This window comes from Oryctolagus cuniculus, chromosome 11, assembly GCF_051225735.1.
Source record: "Oryctolagus cuniculus isolate XC-2025 breed Fujian yellow rabbit chromosome 11, ASM5122573v1, whole genome shotgun sequence".
Taxonomy (NCBI): Eukaryota; Metazoa; Chordata; class Mammalia; order Lagomorpha; family Leporidae; genus Oryctolagus; species Oryctolagus cuniculus.
In genome coordinates, this window is record NC_142877.1 from 101,517,996 (window position 1) to 101,540,486 (window position 22,491).

General features: G+C 41.2%; 1 protein-coding gene across 8 annotated transcripts in view; it reads left to right on the top strand.

Annotated features, from left to right (window-relative positions):
* Positions 1-12,428, top strand: part of TMPO (thymopoietin) — a 31,733-nt gene extending 19,305 nt beyond the window's left edge. For 2 of the 8 annotated variants that reach the window (XM_070052737.2, XM_008256931.5), the window contains 5 exons: positions 6,570-6,686; positions 6,785-6,880; positions 7,281-7,391; positions 8,364-8,452; positions 10,247-12,428. In XM_070052737.2, coding sequence (XP_069908838.1) covers positions 6,570-6,686; positions 6,785-6,880; positions 7,281-7,391; positions 8,364-8,452; positions 10,247-10,535 — 702 coding nt within the window. In that variant the 3' untranslated portion in view covers positions 10,536-12,428. The remainder of the gene's footprint in view (positions 1-6,569; positions 6,687-6,784; positions 6,881-7,280; positions 7,392-8,363; positions 8,453-10,246) is intronic. The other 6 variants (XM_070052738.2, XM_017342037.4, XM_070052739.2 and 3 more) reach the window with 3 other exon arrangements.
* The last annotated feature ends 10,063 nt before the right edge of the window (positions 12,429-22,491 follow it).

Sequence of the window (22,491 nt, forward strand, 5' to 3'; positions counted from 1 at the left end):
GTGAAGGAGAAGCATGGAGAATTTTGTCCTGCGTATGCAAGCAGGAATGGTATAAGTGCTAACAAGAGAGGCAACTGAACAGATAAGCAGTTAAAAGAAGATGAATGTGTTAATGATGGTTTAAGGGGTAATTGTTTGAATTGGGGAATCTAAACTGAGGGACAGGAAAAATTGTTAAAGGAAGGACAGGACAGGTAGAATCAGACAATGGTGGTCTTACAGAAAATTTTAAAAAAATGAAAAAGAGTTGAATGACCCTCCAGGCACAGATATTCGACAGTTCTCGGTGTTTTGCCACTTAGTTTCATCTCCTGCACCCTCCATGTTCTTCAGTTATTTTTGGTTTACTTTTGATGAAGAGTATTAAAGCAAATCCCTGATAACATCATTTCACACATTCAGGTTTTATCACATCTCTAAAAAATAAGAGTGTTTAAATGACAATGCCCCATCAAACCTAATAAAATTCGTAGTTCCTTCATATCTAATCCACCTTCAAATTCCTCCAGTTTCAGAAATGTCTCATTTATGATTATATAGCTTAAATCAGCATCTAGGTAAGATCCATGTACATACTTGATTTGGGGATATTTTAATCTCTAAAGTCTGCAGCTGGTCCCACTATAACTTTGCCCTTCCCTCCACTTATTAGGTGAAGAAACTAGGCCATTACAATGTTTACGATATATCATTTAATTTACTCTTCTGTGCCCTGTATTTCCTGTGGACTGGCAATTAGACATATAGTTAGGCTGCGCAGTAGTTTCTGTGATGAGAGAAATATTTTGGATCTGTCTTATTCATTATAGTAGCCACTAGCTATTAACTGCTTGGAATGTGGTTAATATGGCTGAGAAGCTAAGTTTTAATTGAGTTTAAATTTAAATAGACACATGGCTAGTGGCTGCCATATTGGACAACACAGATCTGAATTCAGGTTCAGTTTCTTTGGCAAGAAAACTTTGCAGTTGATGTGGGTTTCCTGTTGCCTTCATTAAGGAGGTAGATGATGTCCTTGTGATGATTCTAAAATTAATAAATAATAGATTCATATTTGGAATCCTGGCCCATCTTCCATTTGCTGGTTCACTCCCCAAATGGCTGCAACAGCCAGGGCTGGACCAAGACAAAGCCAGAAGCCTGAAACTCCATTTATAGCACCCATATAGGTGTCAGGTTCCCAGGTGCAATAGCAGGGAGCTGAATAGGAAGCAGAGCAGCTGAACTTGAACCAGTGCTTAGGTATGGGATGTCAGCATTGCACGTGGCAGCTGAACCCATTGTGCCACAACACCAGCCCCAGATACATTTTAATTCTTTTTTAAAATTAAATACTTAGATTTACCTATACTCTCCTTTATGTAAAAGGCAGTCTACTTTATAAATTTCTTTCTGTCTAACCTAAACATATCCTAGAGATCACACAGTAAAAGAATGTAGCCACCTTTCTCATTGCTTTGTATAACTATTTTTTGGTTTTGCATTTGATGAATGTACTGTAATTTTGGGGGCTACTTTCAATGGATATTTGATTTGTTTTCAGTTGTGTAGTATTAATAATGCCAAGATGACTCCTTGAACAGCCTTTTCTTAAAAAAAAAAAAAAAAGTCTCATTTATTTGAAAGGCAGGGTGACAGAAGAGAAAAAGACAGAAAGAAATCTTCCACCCAGTAATTCACTCCCTGAATGCCTGGCTGAAACCAGGAGCCTGGAAATCCATCCACGTCTCCCATTTGGGTGGCAGGGGCTCAAGTACGTGAGCTGCTGTCATCTGCTGCCTCCCGTGGGCATTAACAGGGAGCTGAATTGGAAGCACACAGTGGATGGAGCTCAAACCAGACACTTCAATATGAAAAGTGGGCATATCAAATGTCAGCTTAACCACTTTGCCACAACACCCTCCACCCTCCCCAACAGCCTGTGTCATTGTCAGTTTTTGTTTGAGAAAGGCTAGTGAAATTTCCAGGTGCCTTTTTTAATTAGCTTGGTTATTTTTCCTGTGACTCTCCCAAATCCCCCACCCTTTGGGAGAAAACTTTTTTAGAACTTAGTTTTGTGTAGAATTTTTGTTTAGAGGTTTTTTTTGGGGGGGGAGTGGGAGATACTTTTGTTTGAGAGACAAGAGACACCAGAAATCTTCTGTTTGATTTACTCCCCAAATGCCTACAACAACCAGGGCTCGGGCCAGCCCCAAGCCAGGAGCCAGGAGGTCAGTCTGTGTCACCCATGTGAATGGCAGGGCCCCGTGTACATGAGCTATCACCTGCTTCCCCAAAAAGCACACATTAGCAGGAAGTTAAGTCAGAAGTGGAGCTCATACTGGAACCAGGCAATCCAGTATGGGAGGCCAGACATCCCAAGTGATATATTAACCGCCGCACCAAACACCTGCCCCTATAGTTTTTATTTATTTATTTATTTTATTTATAGATTTTATATATATATATATATATATATATATATATATATATTTTGACAGGCAGAGTGGATAGTGAGAGAGAGACAGAGAGAAAGGTCTTCCTTTTCCGTTGGTTCAGCCCTCGATGGCCGCTGCGGCCAGTGCACCGCGCTGCTCCAAAGCCAGGAGACAGGTGCTTCTCCTGGTCTCCCATGTGGGTACAAGGCCCAATGACTTGGGCCATCCTCCACTGCACTCCTGGGCCACAGCAGAGAGCTGGCCTGGAAGAGGAGCAACCGGGACAGAACCAGTGCTCCAACCGGGACTAGAACCCAGTGTTCGGCGCCGCAGACAGAGGATTAGCCTAATGAGCCATGGCACCGGCCTATTTATATATTTTTTTAAAATTTATTTATTTGATAGAGTTACATAGAGAAGGAGAGGCAGAGAGAGATCTTCCATCCACTGGTTTACGCCCCAGTTTGCCGCAATGCCTGGAGCTGAGCCGATCCAAAGCCAGCGGCCAGGAGCCTCCTCTAGGTCTTCCACGCTGGTACAGGGGTCCAAGGACCTGGGCCATCCTCTATTGCCCTGCTAGGCCACAGCAGAGAGCCTGATAGGAAGTGGAGCAACCGGGACTGGAACTGACACCCATAAGGGATGCCAGCACTGCAGGCAGTGGCTTTATCCACTACACCACAGTGCTGGCCCCTGCAGTTTTTATTTATTGGAATGTATAGCCCACTTTAATTACCCAGCTTCTGCATTCACATCTGCCTCAACTATCTGCTATCTTCTCAGTAACTATTTACCTGATAGCTTCTCAGAAGGCAACAGGAGAGGTTTCTGTTTATTCTTCTAGTTGTCTTGATAAATCAGAACTTTGAGTAGAACTTGCTGAGCGTAAATAGCAGTGCAATTCTTAATTTTGCCTTCAGTGCATACAGCAATTACGTTACTTTTACATATCAGTAATCTTTCTGTTCAATCAGTAATTGTTTTGGTCAGTTTTACTAAGTAATTAAATTATAAAGTTAAGTTTTATTTTTAGCTTGTGTTTTCTTCTATAAGTTACTTATTTGTAAGTATGGTTTCAGGTTAAAAAATTTTAAAATTCCTTTATTGTATAAAAAGGTCGTTGATTATTTTCCTGTGACAGTGGTTTAAATTAAATAATGATAGGCACTAATAAAATCACCTTTTAGTCCTCAACCAAAGAATTTATGAGCAGAAGGAGAGGATAAGTGATTTGTAGGATTCCCTGCTCTTCCCATAGGCAACCTATGAGTTTCTTATGTTTCACAGAAGAAAACCTTTTAAGTTGAACTTGGCCTTTAAAATGTAATATTTTTTAATTAATCATATGATTTCAATGAATTTTTGGCAAAATTTTAATAGATAATTTCAATTATTTATTCAGAATGAAATAGAAGAAATAGAAAGTTATCCAATTTAGTAAATGCCCAGTTTTAAAGGGAAAGCCTGTCTCTCCCTACCTCCATCCTGTCTCACTCCTCCATCTGGGTTTTTTTTTTTTTTCAATCTGGTCTTTATATTATACTAGTTGCATAGCTGATAACTTTATTAGCCCTTCCAAGTAATATAATTAATTAATTATTTGAAGAGTTCTTAAATATTGGTTTTTAAAATCAAACTAGAATATAAAAGAAACGTCTTCCACTTTGGCCCCTTTGCAAATATTTAAAAGGAAGCAGTTTTGAAAGTTTTTGCAAACTTAAATTTGAATTACATCATAAGTCCATTATTGTCAGTTGTGTGTGTATAAATATATATATGCATGTATGTAATTTTTAATTTTCTGAGAATGTGCTGCTGTCTACTGGCTTATTCCCTAAATGCTTGCAACAATCATTGGTGGAGCAGAGCAGTACAGGTCTCCAGCAGGAACCCAGTTACTGAAACTGTGACCTGCTGGCTCCCAGGCTCAGCATTAGGAGGAAGCTGGAGTTAGGAAGCAGAGTCAGGTATCAAACCTGGGCACTTCAGTACAGGACATGGGCATTCCAGGGCTAAGCCAGATGCCTGCCCCTAGTTACATTATCCTAAAACCATTTGTTCACAGACCTGGCTGAGTAGAGTCCTCAGGAAATTTAAGAATTAACTGTGTCCAGGCCCTTCTAGAAGAGTTTATGCTTTAACTGATCTAAGGTGGGGTTGGGTTTATTCAATATTTTTTTTTAAGTTCTTCCTACGTACAATACTGCACCACCAGAATTGCGTCAGAGTAAGATATGATTTTTCTATTCATACAATCAGAAATTTGACGTTTTATGTATTATTTCTATGTGTGATTTGTTTGTAAATTGATCTTTTGACTAGCCTGAATTTTGCATTCAGTCCTAACAGATAGGATAAGAAACAGATTACAATTGTCAGTCTTTTGATGTCAGTTCCAAGTGTGGATAAACACCATGTCATCAGATAAATGAGACTGTCTACTGTATGAGCTTTTGATAGTAATGCTTCTAGCCAAATTCATGAGGTTACTGCTCTTGTTACAGAATAATAGGAAATTTATTTGTCTTTAAAGGATTTATTTTATGTATTTGAAATGCAGAGTTACAGAGTAGGGGAGAGAGAGAGATCATCCATTTGCTGGTTCACAAATGGTTGTAAGAGTTGGAGCTGGCCAGGAGCTTCATCCTCATATCCCACATAGGTGGCAGGAGCCCAAGAAGTTGGGCCAGGCACATTAACAGGAAGCTAGATCAGAAGTAAAGCAACCAGGACTCAGACCCATGACTATAAGGATGCTGGTGTGACAGGTGGCAGCTTAACCTGCTACGCCACAATGCCAGCATCTTGTCTTTGAATTTAATAGCCATTGACAGACTTAAAGCCGTCAGTTATCTAGAGAAAATATTGGCTTAAAAGCATGACACCATAAGCATACTCTTCTGTTACATAGTCATTGATGAATGTTCTCTATTTAAAAGAATCTTCAGGTAATATTGGGTTCAAAAGTTAAAACCTTTGTGCTCAGAATGCAGAATCTCCATGCGCAACCCCCACCCCAGGTGGTTAATATATAAGCACATTACAGTTTGAGAAGCAGTAGTCCGATGGATTTCAAGCTAGTATGTAAGAACTGTTCCTTTTTTTTTTTTTTAATTTATTTGAAAGTCAGAGGTACAGAGAGAATCTTCCATCCGCTGGTGCACTCCCCAAATCACTGCAATGGCCAGGGCTGGGCAAGGCCAGAGCCAGGAGTTTCATCTGGGTCTCCCATGTGGGTGCAGTGGCCCAAGCACTTGGGCTATCCTTCACTGCTTTCCCAGGCACATTAACAGGGAGCTGGATGGGAAGGAGAGCAGCTGGGGCTGGAACTTGGTACCCATATGGGATGCTGGTGTTGCAGGTGACAACTTAACCTGCTGTGCCACAGCACCAGCCCCAACATTATTTTTTAAATGCAAAAAAAGGTCAGTTTTTCAGGGAGAAATGGATCTGGGACTGAATGGTAACAGCTATCTATCGCTGTTTCCCTTAACTCTGGAGGTAGGCATGGGCTATGTTGCAGTTTGGCAGTGAGATAATAGGCTCACATGTTCATAGAACGATGACCATCAGGTTCTTGCTGCCTAGTTTTGATTTGATCTGTTTCAGGAAGAGTTTGATACCTGGAAAGTTTTGAGCTTACATAGCTATGTGTGGATTACAATTTAAACTGGTTTTACTAAAATAATCCTAACATGTGAAAAGAAAAGTATTTATGCTTACAGCACAAAAGTTTGTATTTATGTTTCAAATTAGTAAACACATATTCCAATAAATGACTTTCTTATATAATAATCATCATGGCTTTTGTTTAAGCAAAGAAGTGCAGCTACCGCGTTAGAGCCAGGTAGCAAACAACAGGGCATGGAAGGAGCCTGTGGTAATTGATGTGCTTTCTCCCCCTACTTTTGTTATAATTTGTAATTTGCTAGCTACTACAGGGGAGGACTCTTCAATATATTTTACCATCTTTTAAATGTTTTCTGAAGCCTATTTAACAATTCTGTCGCTATATTGAGACATATTTTGAGGGCATACCATTGTTTGTAAATGCTGGAATTTGGAGACTGCATGGCTTAATGTGCTAATATGGCCATCATAAAGGTGTTTGATATTAGAATTTGACTTTTTAATATGTCGATGCTTAAATAGAGCTACTCTCAAGCTGGAGTGACTGAGACTGAATGGACAAGTGGATCTTCCAGAGGCGGACCTCTGCAGGCATTAACTAGGGAGTCTACAAGAGGGTCAAGAACTCCAAGGAAAAGGGTGATGCAAGGCTTATTGCTTAGAATTGGGGTTCAGATTGGCAGGGTTTTAGTGACTCTTTTATATTTATTGTTTTTGTTTTGTTTTCAAACTAACAGGTGGAAACTTCAGAACATATTCATATAGATGGTGCAGTAATTTCACAGAGTACTCCCATAGCTGAAACTATAATGGCTTCAAGCAACGACACCTTAGTAAATATGTTTCATAAGCTGTACAAGTGGTATTCTTGATAAATTACCCTGTAATTGGAAATGGGGAGGTGGTAAATTCTGGCGCATTTCAAATTTCCATGTTATTGAACAGATTTTATACTGATTTTCTCCCATAGAGTCTGAATTTTAAAATTTTTTGCTATAGTCAATTTATATAAATTTAATTTATTGTACAAGTATCTTAAGTATTACAAGGATACTTTTTGCTAAAAAGAATGTTAAGGCTTCATGAGTCGAGGTGCTGAATGTGTTAGTGACTAGGCTCTGTTGTATAAATTTTTATTAAAGGAAAATTTCAAATATAGAAGTAGAATTATCTTTTTAAGTGTCTTTGTTATGTTTGGATAATTCTGAGTCTGAATAATTTGAATCTTGGCAGGTTGTCAATAGGGTGACTGGAAATTTCAAGCATGCAACTCCTATTCTGCCAATCACTGAATTCTCAGACATACCCAGAAGAACACCAAAGAAACCATTGACGAGAGCTGAAGTAAATGATTAATACAATTTAGATCGATGCTATCATTGATCTTTCCAAGCGGAAATATTTTATATCTGTTGGGGTTTTTTAGAGTGGGAGGGAACAGCTTTCTTATTGGGTGGTGTGTATATATATATGCATATATTATCTTGACACATTTTTATTACTGAAAATGGAAGCTAAAACTAATATAATGTGACTTGCTAATACTATCTTCTTGCTTCTCTGTGACTTTTAAGTTCCAGTTTTCAAGGGATTTATCATTTGTGTGCTGCTTATGTCTTCTGTTTGTCATGGATGCAAATTTGAAAGTGCTACTGGGCTTTGAGGGAGGCTACACTTTCTGTCATTGAAAGGTCAAATAATGGGACTTTAATCTTGGTGCTTGAATTGATTAAACTGTATAATTAAGCTTTAAAGTACTAACTGCATGATGCCTTATAATTTTATGAATATTTACCGAAGCACATAGGATATTTATTTTGATCGGACATTGAGGTAAACAGCCAATCAATCAAGCTAAGAAATTATTCTGTTTTCTAAGTTGGAAAGATTGTGTTGACCAATGGTTTAAAATAGACTAAAATTTGTTAAAGTCCAGGTTAGTTGGATATCTTACATACTGAATCATTTATCATGAGATTTATAACAGGAAGAAAAATAGACTCAGTGTTTTATTAATGCAAAGCAAGGAAAATAAGTGAGAGAATTTACACTGCCATGTTAAATTACTGGATTCCCCACAGGCACTTATTTAAATGTGTGGCAGTTTTCCAAAAAACGCACTAAGATTTTCTCACTGAGAAAATTTGAAGAGAACCTTGGAAGCATGTGGATACATAGATGATAATAAATTAAAGAGCGGCAGTTGTAAAACTTGGGATAGATTTAAGGACCTTTTGTCTAAAACTTAATTTAAAATTATGTTTTAATGATTGTACATTTGCACTAAATTTAATTTGTTTCTTTGTTTCTTACTAGGTGGGAGAAAAAACAGAGGACAGAAGAGTAGAAAGGGATATTCTTAAGGAAATGTTTCCGTATGAAGCAGCTACACCAACAGGAATTAGGTACTCACAGATATATATCTGTATTCCCAGAATTAAACTGTTCTTTTGGGAGTAGGCCCACTAAGCCACCAGTTGTCCATATCCTTGCAAACTGAATCAGTTTCAAAATTAACTTTGTTAAGAAGCTGAAGGATTAGAAAGAGATCATTTACTAGAGCCAGGATCAAAGCACCCCAGCTGCTCTGTTTCCAATCCAGCTCTCTGCAAAATGCACCTGAGAAAGCAGCAAAAGATAGCTCAAGTGCTTGGGCCCCTGCTACCCACTTGGGAGACCCAGATGAAGTTCCGGGCTCCTGGCATCTCCCCAGCTGTTGCAACCATTTGGGGAGTGAACCAATGGATAGAGGATCTCTTTCTGGCCGGCGCCGCGGCTCACTAGGCTAATCCTCCACCTTGTAGCACCAGCACACTGGGTTCTAGTCCCGGTCAGGGCGCCGGATTCTGTCCCGGTTGCCCCTCTTCCAGGCCAGCTCTCTGCTGTGGCCTGGGAGTGCAGTGGAGGATAGCCCAAGTGCTTGGACCCTGCACCCCATGGGAGACCAGGAAAAGCACCTGGCTCCTGCCTTCGGATCAGCGCGGTGCGCTGGCTGCAGCACGCCAGCCGCGGCGGCCATTGGAGGGTGAACCAACGGCAAAGGAAGACCCTTTCTCTCTGTCTCTCTCTCTCTCTCTATCCACTCTGTCAAAAAAAAAAAAAAAAAGAAGAAGAAGATCTCTGTCTCTGTCTCTCTGCCTCTCTCTCTGTCACTCTACTTTTCAAATAAATGAATCTTTTTTTTTCTTTCTTAAAAAAGTCACCTATTTAATTTTTACTTAAAACTTTAAATGGAAACCCATTAGGAAAGAAATTTTTCCCCTGAGTTTTCTTTTCTAGTTTAAATATCTATATTTAAATTTTTAAATTAATTTATTTAGCTTACTTAAAAGGCAGACAGAGCTCCCATCCACTAGTTTACTCTCCAACTGCCTTCATCCAGGTCTCCCACCCAGGTGGCAGGAATCCAACTAGTTGAGTCATCACCTGCTTCCTCCCAGAGTGTGCATTATCAAGAAGCTGGAATTGGGAGTGGAGTCTGGACTCAAACTCAGGCCCTGCAATGTGGGATATAGGCTTCCCAAGGCAGCTTCTTAACCACTAAGCCAAATACCCATCCCAAAATGGCTATATTTAGACATCTTAAATTATTTCCTAACAGAGGGAGTCACAACTAATGCTACTTTTTCTCTTTCAACATAATATTCTTGAAAAGCCTCTTAAGGAATCAGATTTAATAAATATTTATTGATATTATGAATATTATTTTCCTTTTTTAATTTTTATTTATTTGTATGAAAGAGTTAGATCTTCTATCCACTGGTTCACTCCCAAGATGGCTGCCATGTGCAGGACTGAGCCAGGGTGAAACCAGGAGCTAGGAACTTCATCCAAGTCTCCTACAGTGGTGGTAGGGGCTCAAGCACTTGGGCCATTTTCTGCTGCTTTTCCCAGGCCTTCAACGGGTTTTGCTGGATCAGAAGTGGAACAGCTGGGACATGAACCAGCTCCCATAGGGGATGCTGGCATCACAGGCAGTAGCTTTACCTGCTGTGCTACAAAGCCCACCCCTGAATGTTATTTCCTAATAAAAAGATGCATGTAACTTTTTAAAATGAAACATAGAGTGAAGTTGCTGCTTTATGTGTCAGTTTTTCACTCTTACCTCATGGATATGCTTGGAATTAGGCATGGTAATGACACTTTATGTCATTTGTCTATGCTATGACTCTAAAATGTTCTTCTTTCACTCCCAACAGTGCCAGTTGCCGCAGACCAATCAAAGGTGCTGCAGGACGGCCATTAGAACTCAGCGATTTCAGGATGGAGGAGTCTTTTTCATCTAAATATGTTCCTAAGTATGTTCCCTTGGCAGATGTCAAATCAGAAAAGACGAAAAAAAAGGGACGCTCCATTCCTATGTGGATAAAAATTTTGCTGTTTGTTATTGTGGCAGTTTTTTTGTTTTTGGTCTATCAAGCTATGGAAACCAACCAAGGAAATCCCTTCTCCAGCTTTCTTCTAGATGACTCTAGAAAACTCAAGTGAAATCTTTGGCACATTCAACTTGGTCTCCTATTTTTAATAACTGTATAAAAAATGTATATGCTTGTTGACTCAAGAACTAAAAATAATGTGATTTCACCTCAATAAACATAGTATTCCATTGAAAACAAACAAGATACATAGATGGACTTCATTTAAATGTTTTGGACCTTGGACTAGTAGGAGATCACTTTGTGCCATATGAATAATCTTTTTTAGCTCTGGAACTTTTTTGTAGGCTTTATTTTTTTAATGTGGACATCTTATTTCATTTTTGGGGAAAATGTATATGTTTTTGTGTATTTGGGAAACACGAAGGGCGTAAAACATGGCAGTATAATGTGAAGTTACACATTTAAATACTTTGAATTATTACAGAAAAGATTTTAAGAATTCTCTGCTTATTAAAAATTTAGACATACACATAATGAAATTCGGTAAGAGGAAAAGTAACAGTTGTACTTTTTTAACTGCTACAAAGTTTGATGGTGTTATGAGGAAGAAGTACAGCAATAATCTCTTCTGTAACTTTTATTAATAGCAATGTTGCCCTATCGTACTCTTTTTAGAAGGTTTTTAGTATCATGAAAGTCCTACTTCAGTAAGACCCATTTAAATACAGTTGATTTTTAGCAGGGAGCTGTTAGTGCAACATACACATGTTTTAGAGAACTTTAGCTGGCTGTACCTGTTTTAAAAAGCTGATAGCTAGCTATAAGGCTATGATTAGAAATTTGTACTTTTTATTTACAGCAGAACATTTATTCTGTCAATTCAATTTGCTACCAAGATATTTTTTTAGATAAATAAGTGTGTGTGTGTCTGTCTGTTTAGAAGTTAGAAACTTTAAACACCAGTCTTCGATTCCATTTGGATTCATTTATTGCATTGTCTTCTCTTACCAAAAATAAATTTTGTCATTTTTTTGCCCTGTATTTCCCAATGTAATTTTGATTAAAAAGTGCAAAAGCTATTAGGTTTTTAAATTAATAAATAAGCATCAGTTAGTACCTGAAGTTGTAAACTCTGAATATGAGGTGGGCATTATGATTCTGTATACTCTTAAAATGGTTAACTTTTTTCTTTCTGGTTGGTTTTTTTTGTTTTTGTTTTTGTTTTTTTAGCTGAAACTTACCTCACGTATAACTTGGTTAAGTAAAGTAGTAGGTAATTGAAATTTCAATAGAATCAAGTAAAACAAAATTAGAACCTTCATTTGAGTCTCAGCTTTACATGAAACCATGAAGCACACTAAAAATGTAAGTTATTTTAAAATATCATCTGAATGTTAAAAAGAAGCTGAAGGTGTATTCAGACCAGCCCACAATGATTATTTGTATTAGCCCTATTCTGATATTTAGTTTTTAGATATTTTGTAGGCATTTTCATTAATACCCTGGAATTGAGAACAGAAACACTTGCAGGTCATCCAGTCCTGCAGGGCATATGGGAAACTTACTCCTAGATCAGAAATGCTTCCCTCTCTGAGTAAAAGTGCTTCTTTGAGATGAGCCACAGAGGGGGCACATTTTACTCTTTCTCTGCTGTAAGGTAGTACTAGTCTATACTTTGTTTTTTGTTTTCAGCATTTTGTTTATAATTAGAAATTGTGAGAAGCTCCACTTAATGTTTAAACATGTGGGGAGATATGTCTGACTTAACATGTATGTAAGATCAATTCTCTAATAGGAAAACTGTGGTCCAAAATAGCAAAAGTAGGACCAGCTAAAACATGTAGTCATTTTTTTAAACATGTACTTGGTCTTTTGTGTGTGTCTGTCTGATTCCACTAGAGTAAATGTGTCCTTGATGTAAATGCAAAGCATTTCCTCCTGATCAAATTGTAGATGTAGACTTTACCATATAATTCAATAATAAAAGAGTAATTAACCTCTGGTTTTGTTGTTGCAATAAATGACTTTCAGACAACTAAGATTGGTAGATAATATTTCTTAGGTGGTATTTTTGTATTACTGAGTTTCAGTTGTCATTTTAGTCTGTTCCTCTGTGTTTTGCTTGTAATCGTTGTAGCAATCAGGTTCATGGGTAAGCACTGTATAGCCTTGATACTCACAGAGTGACATTAGAAAGCTCTCTGAACTTTACTCAATACAGTATACTGACTGCTTTTTTTTTTTTTTTTTTTGGTCTTTATCTACCCCCTTCTCCCTCTGTTTTAATTTTCTACTACTTACCTGTGATTTATCTTAACTCATCTTTGTTAGTCTTGCTCTGAGACTAACCCAAGTTGTTCCTGTGGTAGTCATCATGAAGATAAATGATGAAAATGCTATTGTATCTGTCATTTGCATGTCCTCCAAAGGTATTTTTATTTAGATTCATGATTCTCAAAGTAATCCATACACCATAAATTAGAAAGCAGATAGCATGAAAGGCTTAAAATAACAACTAACTGCATTCTTGCCATGTGCTAGGTACTGTTCAAAGAGCTTAGTACTTACTCATTCCTCATAATCAATGAAGTAAGTTTTTTTTTTTTTTTTTTAATTTATTTATTTATTTTGAAAGAGTTAGAGGGGAAGAGACAGATCTACTGGTTCACTCCCCAGATGGCTGCAAGAGTCAGCACTGGGTCAGGTCGAAGCCAGAAGCCTCATCCAGGTCTCCCACTTGGGTGGCATAGTCTCAAACACTTGGGCCATCTCCCACTGCTTTTCCTAGGCTATTAGCAGAGAGCTGGGTGAGAAGTGGAGCAGCTGGGACATGATTAGGCACCACCCATGTGGGATGCCAGCATCACAGGTGGTGGCATTACCCACCTGTTCCAGTAGGGTATTTTCTTTGCAAATGAACATGTTGATACTCAAAGAAATCGAGACTTCTCAAACCAAAGTTTGTTCCATTAACTAACCCATATAGGCTCTATCAGTAGTTTAAATATTGCATTAACATTTTTTAAGTCAAGTTTGTGCACAGCTGAGAAATGGTGGGTCTAGTTGCATATAATGTTGCACAAGGGATCAAAACTACCAAGTCTCCCTATTATATGCTTTTTTATATTATATTAATTTATTTGACAGGTAGAGTTATAGACAGACAGACAGACAGAGAGAAAGGTCTTCCCTGTGTTGGTTCACTCCCCAAATAGCCGCGACGGCCGGTGCTGTGCTGATCTGAAGCCAGGAGCCAGGTGCCTCCTCCTGGTCTCCCATGCGGATGCAGGGACCCAAGCACTTGGGCCATCCTCAACTGCCCTCCCGGACCACAGCAGAGAGCTGGACCAGAAAAGGAGCAACTGGGACTAGAACCCAGTGCCCATATGGGATGCTGGCACCACAGGCGGAGGATTAACCAAGTGAGCCACGGCGCTGGCCCTCTATTATATGCTTTAAGCCAGTTCTGTTCAGGCTGGTGGTGTGTCTTCAGTTCCAGATCTCCTTAAGGCTAATTACCTCACTTCTCATTTTATTTATTTGTTTTTCGTTTTATTTGAAAGCCAGAGAGAGACCAACCTTCCCCCCAAATGCCCACAGCATCCAGGACAAGTGGCAGCTCTACCTGCTGAACAACCTGAAAGCATTTTGATTTGAATAATCGAGTTCTATGCCACGGAGTAAAATGAGGGCAGAGAAATGAGGGTCTAAATGTACAGTCGGATGACCTTGGGGAAGTTAATCGTCAGTGTTACAGTGGGGGCCGTGAACATAGCTTTCAGAGAAGATTTTGAGAAGAGACAAAATGTTAAGGAAGGGGTTTTTTGTTTCTGAAATCAGAAACCACCCTACCAATCCCTGAAAGCTCTCATCTCCCTTTACATCCCTCCCCTTCTTCCTCCCGAGAGTAACCACTCATGACAACGCGATTTTGTCCTGTTTTTGTTGCTGTGTAAGTTAACTCATGTACTGCTTTATGGCTTTTAACAATGTGAGGTTTATCCATACAATTATGCATAATAGGATTGTTCATTGTTACTGTTTTTATTGTGTAAATAATTTGTTCATGTAACTTTTGATGGGCATTTGAGTAGTTTGGACTTTGGGGGCTGTAACAAAATACTGCTACGACCATTTCCATTTGGTCTTTGGTGGGCATGTATATACTCCTGTCTGGCTGTAAACTTTATGTGCTGGTTTTCTGTGTTTCATATTGATTTGTAGGAGTTCTTTATATGCTCTGGATACTAGCCTTTTGTCAATGTATAGTGGGAGAAATCACTTGCTGTTTGAACAGAAGTCAAACAGAATCACCAGTCATGGTTACTAACTGAAAGTAATAAGAATCCTAAGGTATTGTGGAGATAGAAGCGCTGCATCTACAAACATTTAAGACTCAGAACATGGGAAGGCTTTGGAATTAGTAAACGGGGACCCGTGGGGCTGAAATGCAGACCTTGTGAAAGGGGTTGCTGCCAGCTTGGGGCAGGGGTGGTTGTATAGAACTTCAGGACAGAGGGGAAATGCTGGGATAGTGTAGAAGAATAATTGGACTAATGCTTATGCTAATTGCAGAGTCCACAGAAAATGGAGGAGTGTTCAGCCTAAGAGTTAAGATGTCCACATTTCACATTGGAGAGTGAGCTTGACTTCCAGTTCTGATTCCAGCTCCCTGCTAATGTAAAGACTGGCAGGTAGTGGTGATGGCTCCTGATGCGCACATGAGAGACTGGGATTGCATTCCCGAATCTCAGCTTGGGTCCTGGCCTGGGCTATTGTATACATTTGGGGAGTTAAACCATTAATGGAACTGCTATATCTCAAATAAATTTGAGGTGGGAGGGAATCTACAGGAAGGAGCAAAACTCATTTCTCTGGCCTTTTCGATTTTTTTTTTTTTTTTTAAGATTATTTTTACTTGAAAGAGAGAAGGAGAAGCAGAGAGAGAGTTCTTCATCCTCTGGTTCACTCCCCAATTGGCCGCAACGGCTGGAGCTGCACTGATCCGAAACCAGGAGCTTCTTCCAGGTCTCCCACACGTCTGCAGGGTCCCCAGGACTTGGGCCATCCTCATCTGCTTTCCGAGGCCATAGCAGAGAGCTTGGATTGGAAGTGGAGCAGCCAGGACATGAACCGGCGCTCATACGGGATACTGGCACTGCAGGCAGCGGTTTTACCTGCTGTGGCAGAGTGCCGGCTGCCCAGCCTTTTCAATTTCTTGTGTCCCCCTTATCAAAGCCTGGAAAACAAATGTGGTTGTGGAGTTTGAACCCCAGTATCACAAAGCAGAATACAACTAAACATTTCCATGCCATGACTTAGCAGTTTCACTAACGCATTTACCCAACAACAGAAAAATGTTTAACCTGTTCACCAAAAGGAAAATGTAGAAATGTCATAGTGGAATAATATGTAATAATCTACAACACTATTAACAGATGAATTCCCTCAGACATAATGTTGACTGGAGCGAGTCTAGCAGAAAATATATAATTTTACTCAAAATTTATCAAGAAAACAAATATTATATGGTGTTGAAAGAATAGTATGTACCTTGGGAAAGGGTGAGTATTAAAATGAGAGACTCTTGGGCCGGCGCCGCGGCTCAATAGGCTAATCCTCCGCCTAGCGGCGCCGGCACACCGGGTTCTAGTCCCGGTCGGGGCGCCGGATTCTGTCCCGGTTGCCCCTCTTCCAGGCCAGCCCTCTGCTGTGGCCAGGGAGTGCAGTGGAGGATGGCCCAGGTGCTTGGGCCCTGCACCCCATGGGAGACCAGGAAAAGCACCTGGCTCCTGGCTCCTGCCATCGGATCAGCGCGGTGCGCCGGCCGCAGCGCGCCGGCCGCGGCGGCCATTGGAGGGTGAACCAACGGCAAAGGAAGACCTTTCTCTCTGTCTCTCTCTCTCACTGTCCACTCTGCCTGTCAAAAAAAAAAAAAAAAAAGAGAGACTCTTGGAAGGTTATAGAAATGTTTGTAGCTTCATGTATGGTCAACATGGGTACATACAAATGCAGAAAATGAATAAAAACTTAAGATTTTGTGCAGTTTACTATTAAAGACAGAGATCAAAGTTTGAGGAGGCTGAGACAGATAGAACTTGTGAGACAAATTAGCATAAGGTAACCATGCAGGAAAAAACTCCAGAAATCTGCATAGGAGCCTCTTGAATCTGACCAAGTAACCAAATTGCATGCATAGGGTAAAGTTACCTGTTACTAGATGAGAAACACCTACACAGGCTGTGAGCTGAACAGTCAACGCGCACAGGTTGGGAAACGATGGAGTTGTGTTTTTTTTAAGTTTATTTATTTATTTGAGAGGTAGAGTTACACAGTGAGAGGGAGAGACAGAGAGAAAGGTCTTCCTTCTGTTGGTTTGCTCCCCAAATGACCGAGCTGCACCAATCAGGAGCTTCTTCCTGGTCTCCCATGCGGGTGCAGGGGCCCAAGCATCTGGGCCATCTTCCACTGCTTTCCTGGACCATAGCAGGGAGCTAGATCGGAAGTGGAGCAGCTGGGTCTTGAACCAGCGCCCATATGGGATGCCAGTGCCGCAGGCGGAGGATTAACCTACTGCGCCATGGCGCCTGCCTCTACGGTGGAGTTCTAAGCAGCCAGAGTGGAGAGACTTATAAAATACTCAGTATTTAACAGACCTCCAAAGAGTCACACCTGACTAATACTAAATGAACTCCAGAATAAGAGCTGTTAAACGCACACTCTTAACAAAACTTAACCTCTCTGGGGCTGGGGTTGTGGTGTAACAAGTAAAGCTGCCACCTGCAATGGGGACAGCTAATGTGGGTGCTGGTTCAAGTCCCAGCTGCTCCACTTTGATATAGCTGCCTGCTAATGACCTGGGAAAAGCAGTGGGAGATGGCTCAAGTGCTTGGGCCCCTGCTACCCGTGTGGGAGACTTGGAAGAAGATGCTGGCTCCTGGCTTTAGCCTGGCCTAACGCCAGCCATTGCAGCTATCTGGGGAGTGAACCAGTAGATGGAAGATCTCTCTGAAACTCTCAAATAAATAAACCTTAAAAAAAAAAAAAAGCCTTTTTTTAAAGGGTTAAGCTGACCTAGTAAATTGTCTCAGAACAAAGTTGAACCTTATTTAAAGGAAAATAGTAAAATGCAGACTCGCAATAATGTAACGTTCACAATATCCAGCTCCAATAAGCAATTAGCAGTGCAAAGCACCAGAAAATGTGATCCGCCCCAAGGAGGAAAGTCAGTAGAGATAGCCTAAGGAATGGTTTTTTTTTTTTTTTTTTTTTTTGGACAGGCAGAGTGGACAGAGAGAGAGACAGAGAGAAAGGTCTTCCTTTGCCGTTGGTTCACCCTCCAATGGCCGCCATGGCCGGCGCGCTGCAGCCGGCGCACCGCGCTAATCCGATGGCAGGAGCCAGGTGCTTTTCCTGGTCTCCCATGGGGTGCAGGGCCCAAGCACCTGGGCCATCCTCCACTGCACTCCCTGGCCACAGCAGAGAGCTGGCCTGGAAGAGGGGCAACCAGGACAGAATCCGGCGCCCCGACCAGGACTAGAACCCGGTGTGCCGGCGCCGCTAGGCGGAGGATTAGCCTAGTGAGCCGCGGCGCCGGCCAGGAATGTTTTTTAATAAATGAGTAAAAATAAAAAATCATGAATGTAATGAGAGAAATGGAAACTAAGGAATCAAATTTCTAGAGCTGGGGTTGGCGCGGTGACGTAGTAGGTAAAGTTGCCGCCACCTGAGAAAGCAGTAGAAGATGGCTGACGTCCTTGGGCCCCTGCACCCACGTGGGAGAACCAGAAGAAGCTCTTGGTTCTTGGCTTTGGATCTGCACAGCTCCAGCTGTTGTGGCCATCTGGGGAGTGAACCAGCAGATGGAAGACCTCTCTCTGCCTCTCCTCTCTGTGTGTAACTCTGACTTTCAAATAAATAAATCTTTTTAAAGAATTGAAAGCCAAGGGGGCTGGTGCTGTGGTGCACTAGGTTAATCCTCCACCTGCAGCACCGGCATCCCATATGAGCGTTGGGTTCTAGTCCTGGTTGCTCCTCTTCCAGTCCAGCTCTCTGCTCTGGCTTGGGAAGGCAGTGGAGGATGGCCCAAGTGCTTGGGCCCTGCACCCGCTCCTGGCTTCGGATCGGCATCATGGCCACTTGGGGAGTGAACCAGCGGATGGAAGATATCTCTCTGTCTCTGTCTCTCTCTGTCTGCAACTCTTCCTGTCAAATAAATAAATAAAATCTTAAAAAAAAAATTTTGAAAGCCAAGACACTGTAGCAAAAAAAAATGTCCTACATGAAGGACTTCGGTAGGTGAGACCCCAGTGGAAAGTGGTCATCAAAGAAGGATGTACTTTTCCCTGAAGGGAGGAGAGAACTTCCACTTTGCTTATGGCCTTTTCTAAATACCTAGATAAAATGAGTGGAGCAAGCATTGTGGATATTATTTAAATATCCTCAGTTATTTTTGTGCTATTAGCTTAGTTTTTGTTCTGGTTACAAATAATATGTAATGTTTTCAATCTTTGTCTGGTTTTGTGACTTATTTTTCCTGTGTGCCAAAAATCATAAACTGTTAGAAAGAGTTATACAGAGAGAGGAAAGGCAGAGAGAGAGGTCTTCCATCCGCTGGTTCACTCCCCAGATTGCCACAATGGCTAAAGCAGTTCTGATCCGAAGCCAGGAACCAGGAGCTTCTTCTGGGTCTTCCACATGGGTGCATGGGCCCAAGGACTTGAACAATCTTCCACTGTTTTCCCAGGCCATAGCAGAGAGCTGGATTGGAAGTGGAGCAGCTGGGACTCGAACCAGCGCCCATATGGGTTGTCAGCACTGCAGGAGTTGGCTTTACCCACTACGCCGCAGCGCTAGCCCCACTGGGAATTCTTTAAAAGATTTATTTGAGGGGCCAGCTTTGTGGTGTAATGGGTTACACTGCTGCCTGGTTAGAATCCCAGCTGCTCTGATTCCAATGCAACTCCCTGCTGATGTGCCTGGGAAAGCAGTGGAGGATGGTCCAAGTCCATGGACCCCTGCAGCCACCTGGGAGACTTGGCTGAAGTTCCTGGCTCCTGGCCTCGGCTTGGCCTAACACTGGGCCATTGCAGCCATTTGGGAGTGAATCAGCAGATCGAAGAACGCTCTTTCTCTTTCTCTCTCTCTTCTCTCTGTACCTCTGCCTTTCAAATAAATAAAAATAAATCCTTTTTTTTTTTTAATTATTAGAGCGATAGGGAGAGGGGGCAAGGAGAGAGAAAGATCTCTAGTATCTGCTGATTTACTCCCCAAATGGTCTCAACAGGAGGGTGCCAGGTCAGGCTGAAGTCAGCAGCCAGGAACTTCGTCCAGGTTTCCCACATGGCAGCATAGGCCTAAGTACTTGGGCCATTATCCACTTCCTTCCCAGGCACATTAGCAGAAAAGCAGATTGGAAACAGAGCAGCTAAGACTCAGACTGGCATTCTGATATGGGATGCCAGTGTTGCAGGCAGCAGCTAACCCCACTGTGCCACAACACTGGTCCCAATCCTATGTGTTTATAAACATGTTGCTCCTTATAATTTTCACTATGTAAACATTCCAAAATATGCAGAAAAAACACTTAATGAAATAAACCTCTCTTCCTTATTTAAACAACAGCAGCAACAAAACCAACTGGGCAATCCAGCAGTAGAAGGGAAGTTCCTAACTGGTGAAGGTTGACAATCAAAAACCTAGTTATATGACACCCTTAATACGAAAATAATGGTAACAAAATACATAGTTCCTAGACAGCTATTTCAGGAAATAATTAAGGACACTATCACCACTGCTTATTCATCTCTATATCTAGATTAAAGCTCTGTTTTGCAGCTGAGGAAACTGTAACTCAAAGGCGTTACATAGTTTTCCTAAGTTCACATGCTAAGGAGAGCAAGACTGAAGTTTTGGATACAGATCTGTCCCAAGGGTTTATATCTTTACTTGTGGTGACAGCAAAGAAATGTCAAGCTAGACACAACTAAGCAAGATAAATAATTCCAAATACTCATACTCAATGCTTTAGTTAAATAAATACTTAGGGGCCGGCTCTGTGGCGCAGTGGGTTAATGCCCTGGCTTGAAGCGCCAGCATCCCATATAGGTGCCGGTTCGAAACCCAGCTGCTCCACTTCTGATGCAGCTCTCTGCTGTGGCCTGGGAAAGCAGTAGAGGATGGCCCAAGTCCTTGGGCCTCTGCACTCGTGTAGTAGACCTGGAAGAAGCTCCTGGCTCCTGGCTTCAGATCAGTCCAGCTCCGGCCATTGCGGCCAACTGGGGAGTGAACCATCGGATAGAAGTCCTCTCTCTCTCTACCTCTCCTCTCTCTGTGTAACTCTGACTTCCAAATAAATAAATACTTGACGAGTAGCTTGACTAATTGAATGAGTGCTGCTGACCTCCGATAACAGAGCAAGGGAAGTTTTTTTTTTTTAAATTAATGGTCAGTAGGGTACCCAGGAGATTTACTTAAACTAAATTGGTTTAAACCAATAAAACAACACCAAGGTATTGTTTTTTCCAATTGTCATAATAGCAATGACTAAGACTATTCAAAATGCTCTTATAAATAAATTTACAGATTCCTGATTTATGATGGCTCAGCCTGAGATTTTTCACCTTTATAATAGAAGAGATCAATATACATGCAACAGAAACTATACTTCAAATTTTGATTTTGAAATTTGTATACATGGTGTGATACTCTTCTCAGATGCTAGGTGGCATCAGTGAGCCACAGCTCTCAGACACAGACCATGGGGGAAGACAACCAACGTTCAGGTGTCCTGTTTCTAAGTTCAGACATTCAGTGTTAGATGCATTCAATTTCCAACTTAACAATACTTTCTTTTTAAATAAATTTTTATTTATTTTTGCTTTGTATCTTTTTGAAAGGCACACATACACATAGAATACCAGAGATTTTCTGCCTACTGATTCACTCCCCAAGATGCTTGCAACAGCTGGGGCTGGTCCAGACTGAACCAGGAGCAAGGAATTTAAACCTGGGTCTCCCATGTGAGTGTCAGGGACCCAAGTACTTGAGTTGTCACCTGCTGCCTCCCAGGGTGCACATTATCAGGAAGCTGGAATTGAAAGCAGAGCCAGGACTCAAACCCAGGAACTGCAACAAGGGAAGGATATGTTCCAAGCAGGTTCTTAACCATAATCCAAAAAATGTCAGTAGCTCCATAATATATATATTGTTTTTCATTAGTCAAGAATGCTGTGATATTTTAGGTAGGTGATTTCTGATTTCCAAACACAGTATAAATAGATTTTTGGTTTTGCCTACCAAGATCCTTCTATGTTATTTACTCTTTTTTTTTAATAAATATTTTTTATTTTTTTTGACAGGTAGAATTATAGACAGTGAGAGAGAGAGAGACAGAGAGAAAGGTCTTCCGTTGGTTCACTTCTCAAATGGCTGCTACGACTGGCGCTGTGCTGATCCGAAGCCAGGAGCCAGGTGCTTCTTCCTGGTCTCCCAAGCGGGTGCAGGAGCCCAAGCACTTGGGCCATCCTCCACTGCCCTTCCGGGCCACAGCAGAGAGCTGGACTGAAAGAGGAGCAACCAGGACTAGAACCTGGCACCAATATGGGATGCTGGCGCCACAGGTGTAGGATTAGCCAAGTGAGCCATGGCACAGGGCCCCCCCCCCACCGCTTCTATATTATTTTCATACTATATTACCTTTCATTAGGTGGTTTTGAATGGAAGAATCCTTAATAAGTCAAAACTTAACACATAAACTCAGGCTTTCCTAAGTTTCTTGCTCATTTGAAACTCCGTGAATCTTGAAGTAAAATTTTAAAGCTACTAGTATGTTTTGAATATGGCTTGTCCCCACCAAAACTCAACTTGAGGCTTAATTCCTCAATGCAGCAGTGTTAGGAGGGAGGGCTTGGTGCGGGTATTTCAGTCACAAGGGATTAATGCTGTCTTGTGAGAGTGACGTGTTCTGGCAGCCTTTCTCTTGTGGGTGTGAATTAGTTACTTCCAGAGCAAGTTGTTATAAATCCTGTTTAGCTTTCTCCTGCTTCTCCTGCCCATATGATCTC